A 17,542-nucleotide genomic window follows, 5' to 3' on the forward strand; every position below is an offset into this window, starting at 1 on the left:
CCTGTAACAACCGCATTCTGCTTCGGGCTGCGAGGTGAGGGGAAGTCAAACTCGAAAGCCATGGAAAGCTATCTTCGCGCTCTAATTTATCTGAATTTTCTCCTTTGGCCAATCGATAAAGAGTTGATGTAGCTTTTGAACGTAACTTTATCGAGCAAGACATGACAGACAGACTGACTGATTGCAGCAGTGAACACCGGGGGCATGGCCCCCGGCGCGAAGCGCCATTCGGGGGGCCTCACCCCAAAAAGACTGCCGAAACTCTGGTAGCCTGTGCGGGCCACAGCATGCGCAGGGCTAGAAGACTCTGCCACAATCGCACGCGACGAGCTTGTCCAAATGTCACGGAGCTTTACAGGATAAGTGTCTCGAAACCTGGGCTCGCTCAGTCGCAAATGCCGCAAACTTCCCGAATGAAATTCGATTACACTAAGACATTCGTCTAGTGTGTTGTGATCGTTGTGTTCCACTCTCGCCACCCAGGCATCATGACCCAGCAGGTCAGTGTCAGTGCTCTTGTTGGCGCTGCGGATAACCACCCTGAAAGTGGGGAGGGGGGAGAAGATGGGGGAGGAGATGGGGGAAGAAGGAGGTGATTTTTTCCCAACTCGACTCTTTCAAGAGCCCCAGGTTGGACACTGGTTTGTTTCTTGGCGCCAATTAGTTTGAGAAGCCATGAGTCGTCGCTGTCAATGTAACTAAGAGATTCAGTTTGATTGTCCGACAATTTCACAATGTTGATAAGCGGATATGTAAAAATGCGTATAGATCTAAAGGAGTTTCAGTGCGCGGGCGCACGGGCCGCCTTGCGGTTTCAACCAGCAAAAAATATAAAGAACGTTTTGATGTAGTCTTTGCGATTCCGAATTGAGCCAGCTCACCCTTTGTGTGTCATCTGAGTTGGTTGCACTTGCATGTTGCATCGCACAAGCAGCTGTGGTGGCGCCCTTTCAGATTCGCTTCAGCGGGTCGCCAGCATTCCATGAAACGTATTAAAATCCTAAGGAAAAATTGTTTTGTGCTGTCAAATGGAAGGCGGTACTAACGGTCAGCTCCAGGGTTGGAAACAATTTCCGGCTTGACTCCCGAAATTTCTTTCTGGTCAGAGCTTGCAATTGCAACGAGCAGAACACGAACTTCAACCTTTAGCTGTGTTAATTTCGCGTTCACCTAGTACTTGGGCTCGACGCAGATAAAGCAGAACCTGCGAGACGCTATGACGCCAGATGAGTGGAGGAAGCTTATGTGTGCTGCTGTTGCAGACGCTGGCCTGGGTTCTGTTGGGCTGGACGAAGATGACATAGATAAGCTCTGGGCAGCGAAGTACAACACCGCTGACCGTTTGCGGACTGCCAGACGGGAAGGGCTCGTCGACGCGCGTCTGGCGCCTGGCGTGGTGGATGCTATTATAGGTAAATCCTAAGCGCGATTCCTTCTCAACTCATACCTTGCCGAAGAGTCCGCGTTGCGTGTGCTCCGGCTACTATTGGTCGCTCTCAATTTGAAGACAAAACCAACTTAAGCAACCTGTGTGCGCACACATTGAACGGGGTTGGCCATTAGGCTGGTTGTTTTTTGGGGTACATCTGAGGCTGCGGCGCAGACCCTGCCAAATAGCGTGTCGGGAAAATATTTTGCATTAGGGATTGCTTCTGTCCTATACCTGGTATCGTAACCAAAACACGCATAACGAGGGCTTGCCGTGACGGTTGATCTGCTTCAATGATGAAGACACCTAAAGTCACAGCCGCTTTGGAACGGGCGTTATCTATTGTATGAAGCTAGCATTGGTGTCTTATCTCTCAACATGAATGACCTCTGAGCACACCTTCATCTCCAGCAGCCTACCGCCCTGAAAGCAGCAATCAGCAGCTCAATTAGGCATCGGTGAACTTGAGGAGCATGGTGTATTGTATGGTCCTCGGAACGTTTAGATCTCTTACTGTTGGCAAGCTGTATGGAACCTATGAACACGTTCCGTTGAACAAGTATTGATGTCAATGGTGCATCCCTATCGTTTCTCCTTAATGTGCAGCTGCGGCTACGGCTGGCTCTGGCGTTGTTGCTGGTGAGTGTGACATGATTTTGCTTTGCTTCAGTAAGTTGCCCATGCCTGCAGCGTGCTTGTGACATAAGGTTGGAGCAGCGTGGTCTGCACTTCCTGTTACAAGCAACTAAGAAATGCGGCTTCCCGCCACCATATGAAGGAACCAAATCACGATTCCATAAGTATGACAAATATCCCTTAAGGACAACAGTAGAGAGGTCTGACAGATGAACGTCTAATTCACTACACTCCCCCAAAAACAATCATTGGGTGTTTCTGGTGAAGCACCTGGCCGTGTTTATTGTGGCTTTGTAGGGTGACCGGCCGTACATCGCGGTAGCGGCTTGGTAGTGCGCAGTCTGCAGCATAGGAGCACCGGCGTGCGTGTGTATGTGGAAGTGTTACGTGGGTGGGTGGAAGTCAGCGGTGTGGATATGGACAGCTTGTTCAGACGGCTGGGTGCACATCACATTGCACCCCAGCACTCTCTACGACACAAGTCACACACAGATCATCTAAACTGGGGGTTCAGCAGTCCGTTGACAAGTCTTCACCAATAGTGCTACCTGATGCGGCTAAGATGTTAAGATATAGGCGAGTGGAACCGTGTAGGTAAAGCCAACCTTAACCGTTACCAACCTTAACCGTTACAGGTATCACAGAACAAGCTTTCAGTCAGAACATGATCTCCATTATACCAAACATCCCATCTTATCTGTCGTACAGCCGTTAGTGTTCTGGCCGGAATTCAACACTCCCCCTCGGACGGAACACTCGGGCGAATCCAACTCAACGAACACCCAGCCCTTCTTGAAACTGCACGAACTTCCCTTCCGGTAACGGCTTCGTGAGGATATCCGCTACCATGCTGGTAGTGGGACAGTACTCAAACTTCACCTGCCCCATAGATACCCTCTCACGCACAAAGTGATGGATTACATCGATGTGCTTCGCGCGTTCCGAAACAATCGGATTCTTTATCAGACTTAATGCTCCCTGGTTGTCACCCCAGATACGCATCACGTCGATCTCACACCCAAACTCGGGCAGAAGTTTCCTCAGCCAGAGCGCTTCGCGAGTAGCTAAGGACGCCGCCATATACTCCGCCTCCACAGTCGATGCTGCTACAGTCGGTTGCAACCGACTCTTCCAGCTGACGGCTCCACCACCAAGGATAAAGGCATATCCAGTTGTCGAACGGCGGTTGTCTCGGTCCACTGCCCAGTCCGCATCGGCATAACCCTCAATTGCCTTGCTGTCCCTGGCAAAACATAAACCGAAACTCGCAGTCCCCTTCAGATATCTCAGGATATCCTTAGCAGCCTCCCAGTGAGCCTTCGCCGGCTCAGACATATACCGCGCCAACTTAAACACAGCATGCGCGATATCAGGACGCGTGCACACCGCCAGATACATCAAACCACCAATTAACTCCCGGTAGCGCGTTGCATCCAACAATACCTGATCGATATCACTAGTGCGGCTCAAAACTAGACTTGGCGTCATAGGAACCGACTTAGGAACTGCATCCTCCATCCCGAACTTGGCCAACAATTCGGCCGTATATCGCTGCTGCGAGATTTTGACCTCGCCTAGCTCCTTGCTCCGATTGATCTCCATACCCAAAAAGAACGACACCTCCCCCAAATCACGGAGGTCAAACTCAGCCTTCAACTCTTGCTTTATACGGGCTATTTCCTCGCTTTTGTTGCTCACGACTAGCAAGTCGTCTACATGAGCGTATAGCCACACAACAAATGACTGTTCTTCCAGCGTAAAGAAGCTGGGATCCGCATCAGAAACCTTAAAACCAATGGCCTCGAGCGTTTCCCGCAACTTCTGGTGCCAAGCTCTGCCTGCCTGGCGTAAACCGTACAACGCTTTCCGCAACAGACACTTCATACCTGCGCCACCCGTTTCAAAACCAGGCGGTTGGTCACAATAAATAACCTCCTCCAGCGTCCCGTTGAGGAACGCAGTGCGCACGTCTAGGTGGTGTACCTCAAATCCTTCAGCCGCGGCCTTCGCCAAGAATGTACGCAACGTCACCTGATTGCTACCAGGCGCGAAAACCTCGTTGAAGTCAACTCCTTCCTTCTGTTTATAGCCCTTAGCTACCAACCGGGCTTTGTATCGTTCCACTTGTCCGTCTACACCCCGCTTCACATCATACACCCACTTCACCGGAATCGGTTTCACCCCAGGCGGCGGTACCTTCAGCTCCCACGTATCTAATGCGTGGATAGATCCGATTTCTTCAGCCATCGCCTCCTGCCATTTGTCCCGTTCCGGAGAGGCCATCGCCTCTTCGTAGGTGCTCGGGATTTTGACGTCCGATACATTAACAGCAAGGTTGAGTCGTTGGGGCGGATGACGGTCACGTTGGGGGTAACGATGTTGTGTAGAGGCAGCTGCACCAGCCTTATCCTCCCCCTCAGCTGCCTTACCGACAGCTTTAGGTTTCCCCTTAGTGGTCCCGCTGGTAGTCTTAGGCTTCCCTTTGGCGGAATCGGCTGCACCGCCGGTAGCCGTGGGTTCCTCCTCAGGTGCCTCAGGTGCTGCGCCAACTACCATAGGCTCCCCCTCATTCAACTCAGCTGAATCTCCAATCGCCGCGTTCCCCTGACTATCCTCTACGGCCTCACTCGGACTAAACTGCTCCCCCTGCCAGGGAGGGGCTACAGTCTTGCAACTACTGCTAGCCACATCGTCCTCATCATCAGTATCGCTTCCGCTGCCGCTGCTTTCGCTATCATCCGCAGGCAGCGTGCGGGACGTTGGTGTCTCCTCAAAAAGCACGCTCCTGCTCACTACGATACGCTTAGACCCGTCTAATAAAATCCGGTATCCTTTGCGCTCGTAGCCCACCAACACACCCTTCTGGCTCGTTGCATCGAGCTTATTGCGGTGCCTCCTCTCGACATGCACCCACGCAGTACACCCAAACACGCGCAAATCAGAGACATCTGGCTTCACACGGTGGAAAACTTCAAAGGGCGTTATCTGTTTGCCCGACACAGGCGAACAATTATACAGGGCACATGCAGTGGTAATAGCTTCGGCCCATAATTCATGCGGCAATCCTGAGTCTTGCAACATCGCGCGGGTCTTCTCCAGGAGTGTGCGGTTCAGCCTCTCAGCGCGGCCATTTTGCTCAGGAGTGTAAGGCACGGACGTGTCATGCTGGATCCCCTTACCCTTAAGGTACTGTCCTAGAGCCTTATTCAAATACTCCCCACCGCGATCCGACTGAACTGCTAGCAGCTTCTTGCCCGATTGGGTCTCTAACAGCTGCAATACTTCCTGGGCCGCTTCCGGAACTTCCCCCTTCGTCCCTACACAGCGCACCACTGCAAAACTCGAATGCTCATCCAGAAACGTGGCGACATACCTTGACCCGCCCATAGACGGAACAGGCATCTCACACACATCCATATGCACTCGCTGCAAAACACGGTTTGCTGCATTCCCAGACGGAGGAAAAGACGCGCGGGTATGCTTGGCCTTCACACACGGCTCACAGATACTCTTCTCCTTCACCTTCTCCCGGATTTCAGCCGCGCTCAGGCCCATACCAGTGACCATTTCATCAGACACGAGCTTCTCTAAATTACCGTACCCTATGTGTCCGAACCGACGATGCCAAAGTCCCGCAGATTCGGACAAGACCGCCAGGGTTTGAACGCACTCCCCCTGGCCCAACCGGGTCGCCTTTAGGTAGCAATGGGTGCCTACTCGCACACACGGGATTTGCTCCCCGTACTCCCACTCCAGGCTTGCGTACTTCCTCATCCGCGGAGAAAGCATTTTAGGGTGAACCGGGACTCGGCTGACAAGACGTTTCGGCTGCCTAACCACAGCAACCGGCCCACGAAAATCCAACGTGGTAACCCTTCAGACCTAGTTCGCCTACCGAAATCAGCTTGTGACCTAATCCCGGCGCATGATACACATTCTTTAGGGTAATCTTAATCTTGCCATTCTCTCCCTCTGCTTCTAGCAGGACGGTACCCACTCCAACCGTCTTGCAAATCGCACCCGCCACACCTTCTAGGACTATGCCGTCCGTGAGCGGTACATACTCGCTGAAGTCCGACCGGTCGTCCGTAACATGGACGGCCGCTGCCGAGTCCATTTTCCAAGCCAGCTTGGCGAGCGACTTCTCAGCTGTTGCCTGGATTTCCGCGGCTTCGGAGGTAGTGGAGGTGGTTAGGGCCATTACCAGCTGCTTGCTGCGTCGGTTGTTGCCCTTGTTGTTGCCCCTTGTGATGAGCGGGCACTGAGACTTGATATGCCCAAGAACGCCACATTTATGGCACTTATGGGTTGCATAGGGGTTGATGGAAACGTCAGGCCCGCCAGAGCTGGTACTCGCCCCGACGTTGAAATTTCCCTGGCCTTTACCAGCTCCACTACGGTAGTCGCCACCGAAGCCACGGTGGCCTACCCCACTGCTCCGGTTGCTAAACGCCAGGGCCTCGGCCTGGGCCCACTCTGCGTTGTTGTCACCTTGCATCCGCTCCGCCAGGAGCAGAGCGGACTTGATTTCCGAAAGCTTCATGTCGCTCGGCGGCTTGGCAGCAAAAAGCATCTGCTGCATTTGGAATTTCTTATGCAAACCACCCAAGATGGCCAGGGCGAATTGGCAGTCGTCGATCTTCGAGCCCACTGCAACCATTTGCTCACGCAGATCCTCTGCTTCCTCGAAGTAATCAACAACGGACTGGCCTGTGCGTTGCTTCAGGTTGCTAAATTTCTGCTTTATGAGCAAGATGTTCGCTCCGATCTCAGAGACGCATTCGGCGCGGATCGCATCCCACGCTGCGGCAGAGTCGGCTGCTTGATCGATCAGCCTGTGAAAACGGGGCACCGTGTATTTCACCAGCTGCGATTTTGCCTTCATGGACTTGTCGGCGACGGCGCTTGGCAGGTCTGCTGCCTCGTCCCACAAGTCCTTGCCGGCCAAACAGTAGTTCATGGCCGTCCGCCAGCGAAAATAGTTGGCGTAGCTATCTAAACGCTCTACATCATTATCCTTCCCCATACTTGTCCTATCTCTAAGCCAGAGAATTGCTAAGCCAGCAAGTTCGGACACAGTACTTAAGCAAAACGCTCGCTCGCTTGCCGCGGCGGCGCAGGGCTCATAACCTGTTAAGATATAGGCGAGTGGAACTGTGTAGGTAAAGCCAACCTTAACCGTTACAGGTATCACAGAACAAGCTTTCAGTCAGAACATCATCTCCATTATACCAAACATCCCATCTTATCTGTCGTACAGCCGTTAGTGTTCTGGCCGGAATTCAACAATGGATGTACATGTGACAGGTTCTCATGAGCCTGCAACCTAGTTGCCGGCCCTCTCAGCAGCCGAGCTAGCTAGCAAAGTCATTATTTTGTTTGCTCTCATACCATAGAAAGTTCCCGTTTTTCATCATTTTGCTGCTTTCTTCCTGCATCATCACGAGCTGTCCATTATGCTGGTCTTCGTCTTTTTGTTTGTCTATTTTATTTCTTTGTTTTTGTTTTAAGATCATATTTAGGAAGAAGTCATTACATTAACATTTAGTTATAGAGTAATGTTTTGTTAACATCTCAAAAGTATATTAGCTGCTTGGAAATTTATTTTAAATAGACTAATTAAGTTTGCTCCAATCCTTCCCTATGGCATAAAACAAGGGGTAACCCCCCCATAAAACAAGGCATAACCCAGGGTGTAGGGGTAGGGGTTACCCATGTGGCTATGTATGGAGGTGGGTAACCTAACCCCGGGGTAGGGGTAACCCCTTACCGAGAGGTAACAAAGGGGTCAGGGTAATACACTACTGATGGGTAACAGACCCATGTTTACATTCACCTGCGCCTGTGTCGCCTGTTTACACTCACAAACGCACATGTCTTCACCAATCACTTTGTGAATGCCCAATTATCGACATTGCCGCACCAAAACATGCCTTGTTCAGAAACCTAAACCTAAGGATAAGGCACACAGCTGCAGCTTAGATGCAAGGAGGCAGACAGACAGGCTTACATAGGCAGAGCAAATTGGGGACCACGAGAAGCCGCCAGCGAAGCCAATAAATATCCCTATCAAAGGATCCAAAATATTCCTATCAAAAGATCCATGCACCTACCTAAGACTCATGGACCAGCTCATGACCTAAGACTCACTGGTCAGCCAACGGGCAGCAATGTAAAGTCGGCCAGTAGGTTAAGTCCCCCGTCCCGACCTGCTAATTCCAGCTCTACGCATGACCTATGCAACATCCAGAGTCTGCTCGTTTTCGGAGCAGGCTCTTAGGAGAGCCTCTCCTAAGAGTGTTGAGGGTCTTGGGTGGGAAATCCGGATGTTTGACCCTGGACATGGTCACACCCGGCAAAGTGTGTGAGGCGGTAAAAATCCTCGGATGTCACTGGATATCTTGCTAAATGAGGTCCACCATAAGTGTGGGCCTGTGCTGCAGAAAGACAGTCAACAGTCATGTTGTGGTGGTCCACGCACACAAACGCTAGGACGCCACCATTTTTGCCGCCATACGCACCAGTATTGCAAAGTGGATTGTATGTGTCCATTGTATGTATGTTCAATTGGAATATGATTGACTGAATTGTTGATAGTGGTCATCGCTTATTTTAGCATGTCCATCTAATTAAAAGACCAGCCAAGAGTGTGCATTATATGAGCTTACAAGCTAATTAGCTGTGATTAAGCTTGTTTGTGTGTCTGGTGCCCTCGCTCATATTCTGGTGGCCTCACTCATATTCCCTGCCATGTACGAGTCGTGACTGTGAGAACATTTCCGCATACACCATAGCCTGCATGGTGCAGTGGGGCAGGGGACTGGTACAAGGGGGCCCTTGTTTGCAGGTGCTGGGATATCATCTATGATGTAGCCTCCACAGCTGGATGGACAAAGTGCTCACAATAGATGCATCCGTATTATTTATGTGCCCAAGCCTAACACATACCCTATGGCATCCTATTTCACAATTTATTGATCTCTTGGTGGTACACCAAGAACAGTTTTTGATGCACTTGTGCCCTCATACATTACTGATTTCGTGGATGACAGGCGATCCCAAGATGGAGCAGTTCATTGAGGAGACCAAGAGGACAGGTAGCACACACCTTAGGCTGTGTAGTAGTCAATTAGGTTCTAGTAATGGCCATGCCTGGTGTGGGTGTTTGTGGGGCTTTATTAGTGGGTGCTGTGAAACGTAACCTCAATAGCTGGGTGGATAAGGTGCTCACAATAGATGTATCCGCATGTTTTATGCTCCTTGCTCTGATACCTGTCCAGCCCATGATTGCTACACCAAGAACAGTATTCATTTCACTTGTGCCTTCCTACATGGCTGATCGTGTGCATTACAGGCCAGCAGATCCTCAATGTGACGACGAAGACAGCTGATGTCACGGCGAAGACAGCTGCAGCAGTGGACATCCTGGCAAAGCTGCAGCGCACACAGTTCCGATACACTGCGAGCAAGGCGTCAACCTCCCGGAAGGGTGACGACTTCAAGAAGAAGCTGGAGAAGTTCTATGAGAACACTCCAGATGAGGAGATGAAGCTGCGCTGCATGCTGTTGGATATCAAGCTGCCCAAGACCCTGGTTACCGGTAAGGCTTGCACCCTGTCACCCTGTGGAGTAGACATGCATCTGTGACTACCCTAAACAACACGGGTGCATTCTTTTCCAGGTGCGCACCTCTTCAAGTATTGCTGGTGAGTCGACTGGGGAGATACTTTTTATGTTTAGGCCATGCTGTGGCTGCTCTTGCACTTGCAGGGAAGGGTGAATTAGTATGTGTTTTTTTGTTGTTACATGGTCGTGGGTGTGCTCCCCCTACCTGCAAACCACCCTAATACGAGCTGAGGGCTCAAGGGCTGCCAGATCGCCTATAAGCACCATCCTACCTCGCACTTCCAACGAAACAAGTGATGAAGGATACTAAATGACCAAAGGGAACGATAGAGTTGCGGTGGGACCATATAGGTTCCAGCATCCTTGCCAGGCGTTTAGGTTCCCACTTCATAGCATCCTTCATATGCTCGAAGCGTGGGAAACCCATATCAGATCTGATTTTGTTGTACATCAGACAGTCCAGCAAAATGTGCTTCTCATCCTTGATATGGCTATCAGTGCCGCAGCAAGGGCATACTCGCTCCTCCCTAGGTATATAACTGTGTCCCTTACACGCTCTTTTAGCCGCCAATGCCCAACATCAAAGCCTAAACTGCATAAGCTTGAGATTCGCTGAGCACGGGATAAACATTGTGATATGCGGGAGCACCTCCTTCCTGCCCGCTTGTCCGGGCGCCAGACCCATCCAATGCTTATACTTCGCCATGTGAATTCCTGGTTGCTTGCCGTCTGATGGGTACACATCTGGCTGGAGTATGTGTTTATCTTTTAACTTTCTCTTTTTTCATTTTCTCCACCAGGCATGGACACATTAACACGTTGCTGGGTCTCAAGCCTCGTGAGATCAATAACCCACGCAACGGATTACTGCTGTTCAAGCCACTTGAGTATGCATACGACGATTCCCGATTCGCCATCAATTGCAAAGATGGCGATGATGGGCCCGTGTTTTTTATGGTGCTGCTCGACACGGGGCTTAAACACGTCAAGGTGTGAATTTAGTGTATTAAAAATTACTTGAAGTAGCTTACCCTCTTGAAGTAGCTCACTCTTGGTTTTGAGGCAGGGGAGATGCCCCTAGGATTTATGTGCATAATGAGTAGCTTGCTCCTGTAGCACTAACCTGGTTGTGAATGGGAGGGGATTGTGACAAAGTGAAGGTCTCACTGCCAGCAGCCCTGAGGAGGACTGCATGAGAAGCAACAACAGCAGTTGTATCTATCAAAGTAAACCATCACTCTGATGCATGTGTATCTACACTGTTTCTTCTAGGATATAAATCCTCTGGCTTTGTGTTTGTATCTGTTCTTGTATTATCTATCCAGGTGTGGGACTTCGCTGTGCACCACAACCTCACCAAAGGCTACAGTGTAGAGCAGCTCGACCCGAAGGTGTCAACGATCACGTTTGGTGACCTTGACGGCACGGAGCTGGTGCTGAGCAACAAGCATCATCACCCTTACAAGCGGTCCCTTGCCTTCCAGGCCATGATGGCCACGGAGCGGGCAGTGGAGGAGGAATGGCAGCCAGCCAACAGGCCACCGATGGAGATTCTCAGTTGCATATCCTTAGAGGCGAAGGTGAACTTCGATGCATGGCTCGAAATGGCTGCACATGCGCCACCTCCGATGGCTACGGAGAGCCTTGATGATGATGACGAGTAATGGTGCAGGTGAGGGTCCACAGCTATGTGCATTCTTGTGGCCAGATGGATTAGTGCATTACAGATCCAGTATTTAGGATTGTGTGTTTGTGTGTGTTACACCTTCTGGAGTTGCATTACCCTCCTCAGGTGTAATGGGCTCACATGAGGGGCCATAGAGCCAATCAAAGACAGATTAAATTATGTAGATGTCATAAATGTACAGGAAAACTCCTATCCTATTAAAAACTACTATCCTATCATGTGAAGAGGTTACCATCTTCAGCTGGCCATCCACCACTACCATATATGTGATGACTGTGGTTCTGGATCCGGAGCTGGGTGGCTTATTTTTGGACATGGATATGTCTTTTGACTTTACATGTTATTTGTGGGCCATGAATTGCTGTTCAACTACTGTTGAGAGTCCATGGTTTGGAGCAGGGCAGCTTGTTTTTGGATGTGGATGTGTTTGTGGGTTGTACATCATGACAGCACTATGGGCAAGGTTGGCATTGATTTTTGCAACATTTTTGTTTGTGGGCTGTTTGTGGGCTGTTCATTGCTTGGTGCATAGTCAGTGTATTGCTTACCCGCATCCCACCTTGTAGGACTGTGAATGTTGGATCAGATTGATGGCTTTACATATCCCGTGCTTTCTGGCTGTCTTTGAAGTATTACCTAGGCTTGGTCCATCATGTGTTTAGAGCATCAGCAAAATTCTACACTTGACAGTCAGACATAGTAGGGGCAATTAAGTAGTTTGAGAAGGCAGTGCATTGCATCCATAGTGCAATGCATCTTTGAAGCTCAAAAGTGAGGTATACAGAGTGCATACTATGTGTGATTGAGTGACATGACTAGTTGACTTAGGTGCAACTGAGCAAAGCAATCAGAGCCTCTTTAAGTCTGGTTCTGTGTGACTGTCCCACAAGTGTGATCTAGTGGCAAGCTTAATGTGCTTCTGCTCTCTTGTTTCAGGCATTTTGCCTTTCACTCAGTAGAGCTTCAGCTTCTATAGCTGCTAATTCCCTACCTGCCCTCCTGTTTCAGCTCTGCAGATTCCCCCAAACCCAGCTCGGCCAACAGTAGGCCACCCACAGGAGCTGGCTGACATCTGGGTGCTGTGGCGCCCAGAGCATGGGTTGCTTTCAAGACTTAGGGAGGAGAAGGGGTGCTGGCGGTTGGGCAGGCTCCAAGTGTGGCTGAGGAGGTTTAAGTGTCATGGTCTCGGTCTTGGGTGGTTAGGCTAGGCTGTGTCTCCAACCTGTAGTAAGGTTGCTGCAGTACTCCTTTTTTGGTAGCGGCTTGGGCATATGGCCCTTCCTGCTCTTCCTTTTTTTGTGTGAGTGTGGGTGGTGAGTGTTCAGCTGGCTTTTCCTGCTAGGTGGCCCCGAATGCAGGTTGCATTGCAGGCCCTTTTTGGGTATGACTGCGCAGTTTTGTTAGCAGGCAGTGTGGAGGCGCCCGGCTGGTGTGCAGCTTGGCTGCAGTGTAAGGGTTCTCGGCAGCTGTTCCCTGCCCCTTGGTCCCTGCCCTTTCATAGTGTTGTATGACGACTTTTTCAGATAAGAATCGAACCGTGGATGCAAATCCCATGATATACCCAGGATATTAGTAGGGTATCCTCGACCGTTTATCTATCTCAGGGTGCCTGTGGGATGACAGCATCCACATGATAACCAGCAGTCATACCTGCTAGATACCAATTCATTATACAGCAAGCCATGAAGGCTATAGGACATAACTCGACTTTTTCAGGAAAAAACTGATCGGTGAATGCTCATTCCACCCAGCATACTACACTTACCACCAGGGGTCGGCAAACGCCGCTGGTAAAGCGGGTCCTTCCGTTGTACCCGTTGCAGAAATTCAACTCTATTCTTCATCGCTGGTACGGCAGCCGTACGGCAGGGTGCAGAAATTCCCCCCAAAAGGCAGGTTTGCGCAGTTTTGAAGCTATAAACTTCATCATTAGGTTACCAAACCTTCCATTTTACAAGGAGGTAAACGCTAGCTTTGAGAGGTTCTCATACCGAACAGTCAATTGACGACCTTTCCTCGGCTTTTACCAAAAACATTTCCATACAGTTATTCGACCCTGGCACCAGTACCCGTGACAGTTATTCAGGGTTTGCCGACCTCTGCTTACCACTTCCTTTCTAGATGCAGGTTAAGGGAGATAAGAGCACAGATTTAATCCCTATGCAGCTAGCTAGGTGCACGTGCAGCAAAGCAGCAATCCATGGTGAAGCCCTCTTCTTGACTCATGTACGATTCCTGCCCGCTTTAGGCATCATACGTCAGCAGCACAAGGCGTTATCCGTCCACAACTATTGCTTTATGGAAATACAAATATATGCCTTCCCCTTATTTCCCGTCATCGTGTCGCTTTTTTGTCGCTACTTTGACTTTACCCAGGCGAGCTCCTAACTTCGTTGAAGCCCTAAAACTAGGGTTGCATGGATTGTTAGAATGGCATCAGTTCTAATCTAATTATAATATTATTTCTAAGTAGAAGTTCGGAACAATATTAGAAGGAAGGTGACAACTAGGGGTAAACGAAGTACTTTGAGGCTGAAACTTCCGCTATATGACCTCTCATCCTTTCGCAGACGTTTCCAGATTATCTTGTCAGTTGGGCGATTCCTTGGGGGGGCTGCCAGCCGAACCCAGGGGTGCCCCGACCCGAATCGGGCTCCAGCACGCTTGTCACGAACACAACATGCACGCAAATACCACCAAAGCCAGCAATAATAAACTGACTTCTGGACCCTTGAGTACATCGCCTGGACACTGGGAAATAGAGAGGATCAGGGCCCAACGCACAGCCACACCACCAGAACTCCAAACCACCCGCTCACTCCTGCACCTCTAGCCCCTCAATCAGCTTCATCATAACCTCATCATCATGCACACCGCGTTCCTCTTAGCTTTGGCGCTTTTCAGTGCCTCACAATAGGCCGCCGCATCCAGCTCGCTCTTGCCATACGTGTAAGTATCCTTCTTTGCTGTTTGCTTAGACGGCCCGGCACCGGAGTCGGTCATTTTTGGGGGACTAAACGAGTCAAGGCTGTCGTTTCGCTTCAAATGTGTGTTGGTTTCCGGGCATTCTAATAGTACAACATTAGAACGTTCTAACCCATTCTAGGCCTGCTCTTCCAAAATTCTAATTAGAAATTATATATTATAATTAGTTCTAATTATTTCTAACATTCTAATAGTGCTGCAGCCCTACCTAAAACCCTAAACCCTAAAACACCCAAATGCCCGACCAGCCACACGCTGCCATCTTGCATCTCAGTTGTGGTGCACCATCTACCGACCTACCTACCTTCCCAGATATTTAGGTACCTACCTAGCTGTCTATCTACCTGCTGCCTTCACACATCCAATCCGGATAAACGATGGCAGCCTGATGCCTTGTGCACAGGCGAAGCTCCCATTACACCCCCCTGTCCGCCAGAAACACGTAACTAAATGTAGGCGCCCATCAGTCGAGGTGTAACCCCGAGCTGCTAGGGCACAGCAACCACTCGAAATGGCCAGAGGGGCGCAAAAGCTATCGCAACAAGAAGCGCAACCAGAAGCGCAAGCACCAGCAAAGCCAAATGCAGGGGGTTGAACCCCTCCCCAAAACTGTCCATGACGTCTGCAGTACGAACGCGAATCGCCATCACGAGCAAGACACAGCCTGCCTGCCCCTCTTTGTATGGTGTTTACGTATCTACACCTTCTCCGTACAGTCCCCCCTCCTATTCCCCTCTAACCCCCAACCAGCAACCGCCTAGACAACAGAATGGAAGGTAGCCACGGCTCTAGCTACGCGTGCAACACCACATACAATGTAAGACGTACTGTACTACAAAACAGCACAGAGGCGCCGCGTCCGAGAAAGAAAGAAAGAAAAGCAAGCAAGAGCCGTGCGACCGGGACTGAATACAACGTTTTAACCGATACACGGAACGCTTGTGAACAAATTCTGAAACAAGTCCAAAGGACGGCGGCAGAAAGGAAAGGCAGAGGGGATGCAATCACTGGGGTACTGCTCAATTGGTCATTGGTCACCGGACGGGCTGCTGAAGGATTGAGCAGCGGCCTTCTGCCTTCTGGTGATACGAGCCGGGGAGTCAGGCCCCGGAGGCGCCAGGCGCCTGCGCCAGTGTGTAGAATCGATATACCATACTGGACGTCAACCGCCGGGCCGTGAACTCTCTACCTACTCGTTTCACACCAGCAACCCCACAGTTGGAAATATTTCATCTTCTCGCCTTCTTCGTCCTCCTGCTATGGCTCATTCTTTTCTGGCATAAAAACACGCACACAACACACGCACTTCCACACAGAACGTATTGAGGTTCAAAGCAGGGCCGTTAAAGCCCAGAGTTACAAATCCAGCAGCACTGCAGACCCCAGCACGTGAATAACCCCGCGCTGCTACACATATCATCATGACGCTCATGCGCCATTCGGCTGGCGGCAGCCAAGTATTCATGCCGTGAACCCTGCTACTGCCCCTCACACACACCAACCCCCAAGCCACCCGCTGCTGTGTTACCACACGCCTCAATGTGGAAACCTCCCTGCACTCGACCTACCTACCAACGTATTTCCACCACCCCTACTCCCCATGCCTGCGCACACATACACGCGAAGCAGTAACATAACACAAGCAGTAAACACAAAGCAAGGATGCTACGTGGAATGCGCCGCCACATGATCCGACGTCCAAACCCTGCTATCCTGTCGGGTGGTGACAGTTCCCCCTAGGCAGCGAGTCCGGCGCTGAAGGAGGTGCCGGCTCACCCGAAAATACCTGTCTTGGCCTATTGTGCGAAGACAACAATAAGCGTAACAAGGTAAGGTAACATATTGGCCACGGAATGCAGTAAGGACCGAAAACCGGAAATCTTTTAATTGCACCGGTGTATAGCCGCCGTTGCAACGCGACCAGGGACCCTCACGACCTGCCAGACGACCCGCCACCAGACTGCGCACGCTGGTGAGAGGGATAGTACGGCTGCGCCGCTGCAGCGGCAGCAGTCGTCGCCAGGGCGGTAGCAGTCGCTGGGTATAATGGCCCTCCGCCGCCGCCACCGCCATCGCCACCAACACCAACACCAACACCGCCAGCCGAGCCGCTTCCCCCCGAACCAAATTGCTGCAAGGCAAACACGGGTGACTCTGGGCACGGCTGCGAGGGCGGCCTCGATACGCCTGCATGGCTTGAGCCGCCGCTGGCCGTGCGGCTGCTGTTCCGAGAGTGGTCGCGTCACTGCGGCATTGCAGGGGACCCCGCCACCCCCATAGTCCCCACAGGTGGCGGCGGCGGCAACACCATCATGGCCTGGCTGTCGTAGTTCAGCTCAGTCCAAGTCATATCGAAATCGCCGCCGCCGCCGGCGCCACCACCGCCACCGCCGCCGCCAGCTATTGCTGACGCGACAGAACGCCACATGGCCCCCGCTGAACCCGTCACAAGGTCGCCCCCGCAAGCGGCACCAGAGGCTGCACCCCCGTGAAGGGGGCTGTTACTGACTGGGACGGAGAAGTACATGCTACTGCTCCCCGACGCCGCGGTGCTGCCGGCGCTCGTCCCTTGTGTGTCGGTGCTAATGCCGCGGGTGTGCATTGTGGCCGGGGGAACTGTGCCGTGTGAACCAGGAGCTAGCGGCGGCAACCCCGGCGGTGATGATGATGGTGCTACAGGTGCCTGGATATTCATCAGAAATGGTGATGCGCACCTATTTTCATCAAGTAATAGTCAAGGCAGGAAGGAAAAGGCATAAAAGGATGCATTCCGGGTATGTAGTACTGAATCCGCAAATCCTAAGTCCCGGCCAGTCCTCCCTTCAGCCATCTACTTCAGCCTCTTGGCCTCTCCCGACCTCTCGGCCAGAAGCACTGTCGTCAGACAGACAGACAGACAGACAGACAGACACACGCAGCCACTGGTCGCCTGCACGCACCTTGTTCCCCATGTCGAAGGTCAGCTCGTACATCGCCACCAGTGTCGCCCTGTGCATGTTCCACCAGGCCTGGCCTTGAGACTGCTCCGTGAACATCTTGCGATTGAAGCGAACCTTGACCAGCCGAACCGGGCCGCCTTTTTGTGCCGGTGGCTTCAACGTGATGTAGACGCCCTATTCAGCAGTTCGTCAGCAGTTCGCCATGCATGTGGTGGTATGGGGTAAGTGGATGGGGTATGT

At 51.4% G+C, this 17,542-nt stretch overlaps 3 protein-coding genes across 3 annotated transcripts in view; 1 reads left to right on the forward strand and 2 right to left on the reverse strand.

The window, feature by feature from the left end:
* Positions 1–86: 86 nt before the first annotated feature.
* VOLCADRAFT_99807 (uncharacterized protein) lies at positions 87–916 on the reverse strand (the record flags this gene model as incomplete). The annotated part of the gene is made up of 2 exons (XM_002958497.1): positions 87–540; positions 882–916. The coding sequence occupies 2 exons, from the start codon at positions 914–916 to the stop codon at positions 87–89; spliced, it is 489 nt and encodes a 162-aa protein (XP_002958543.1).
* A 6,871-nt stretch (positions 917–7,787) lies between these two features.
* Positions 7,788–12,919, forward strand: VOLCADRAFT_108168 (uncharacterized protein; the record flags this gene model as incomplete). The annotated part of the gene is made up of 7 exons (XM_002958484.1): positions 7,788–7,797; positions 9,118–9,162; positions 9,420–9,665; positions 9,747–9,771; positions 10,492–10,681; positions 11,017–11,363; positions 12,387–12,919. The coding sequence occupies 6 exons, from the start codon at positions 7,788–7,790 to the stop codon at positions 11,353–11,355; spliced, it is 855 nt and encodes a 284-aa protein (XP_002958530.1). The 3' UTR covers positions 11,356–11,363; positions 12,387–12,919.
* Positions 12,920–16,293: 3,374 nt separating this feature from the next.
* The window catches only part of VOLCADRAFT_99809 (uncharacterized protein), a gene marked incomplete at both ends in the record, with an annotated part of 5,853 nt that continues 4,604 nt past the window's right edge, over positions 16,294–17,542 (reverse strand). Inside the window, 2 exons of the mRNA XM_002958498.1 lie at positions 16,294–16,494; positions 17,303–17,476. Of these exons, the coding sequence (XP_002958544.1) occupies positions 16,294–16,494; positions 17,303–17,476 (375 nt within the window). The remainder of the gene's footprint in view (positions 16,495–17,302; positions 17,477–17,542) is intronic.

The sequence above is a fragment of the Volvox carteri genome (genome assembly GCF_000143455.1).
Source record: "Volvox carteri f. nagariensis unplaced genomic scaffold VOLCAscaffold_96, whole genome shotgun sequence".
NCBI classification, from domain to species: domain Eukaryota; kingdom Viridiplantae; phylum Chlorophyta; class Chlorophyceae; order Chlamydomonadales; family Volvocaceae; genus Volvox; species Volvox carteri.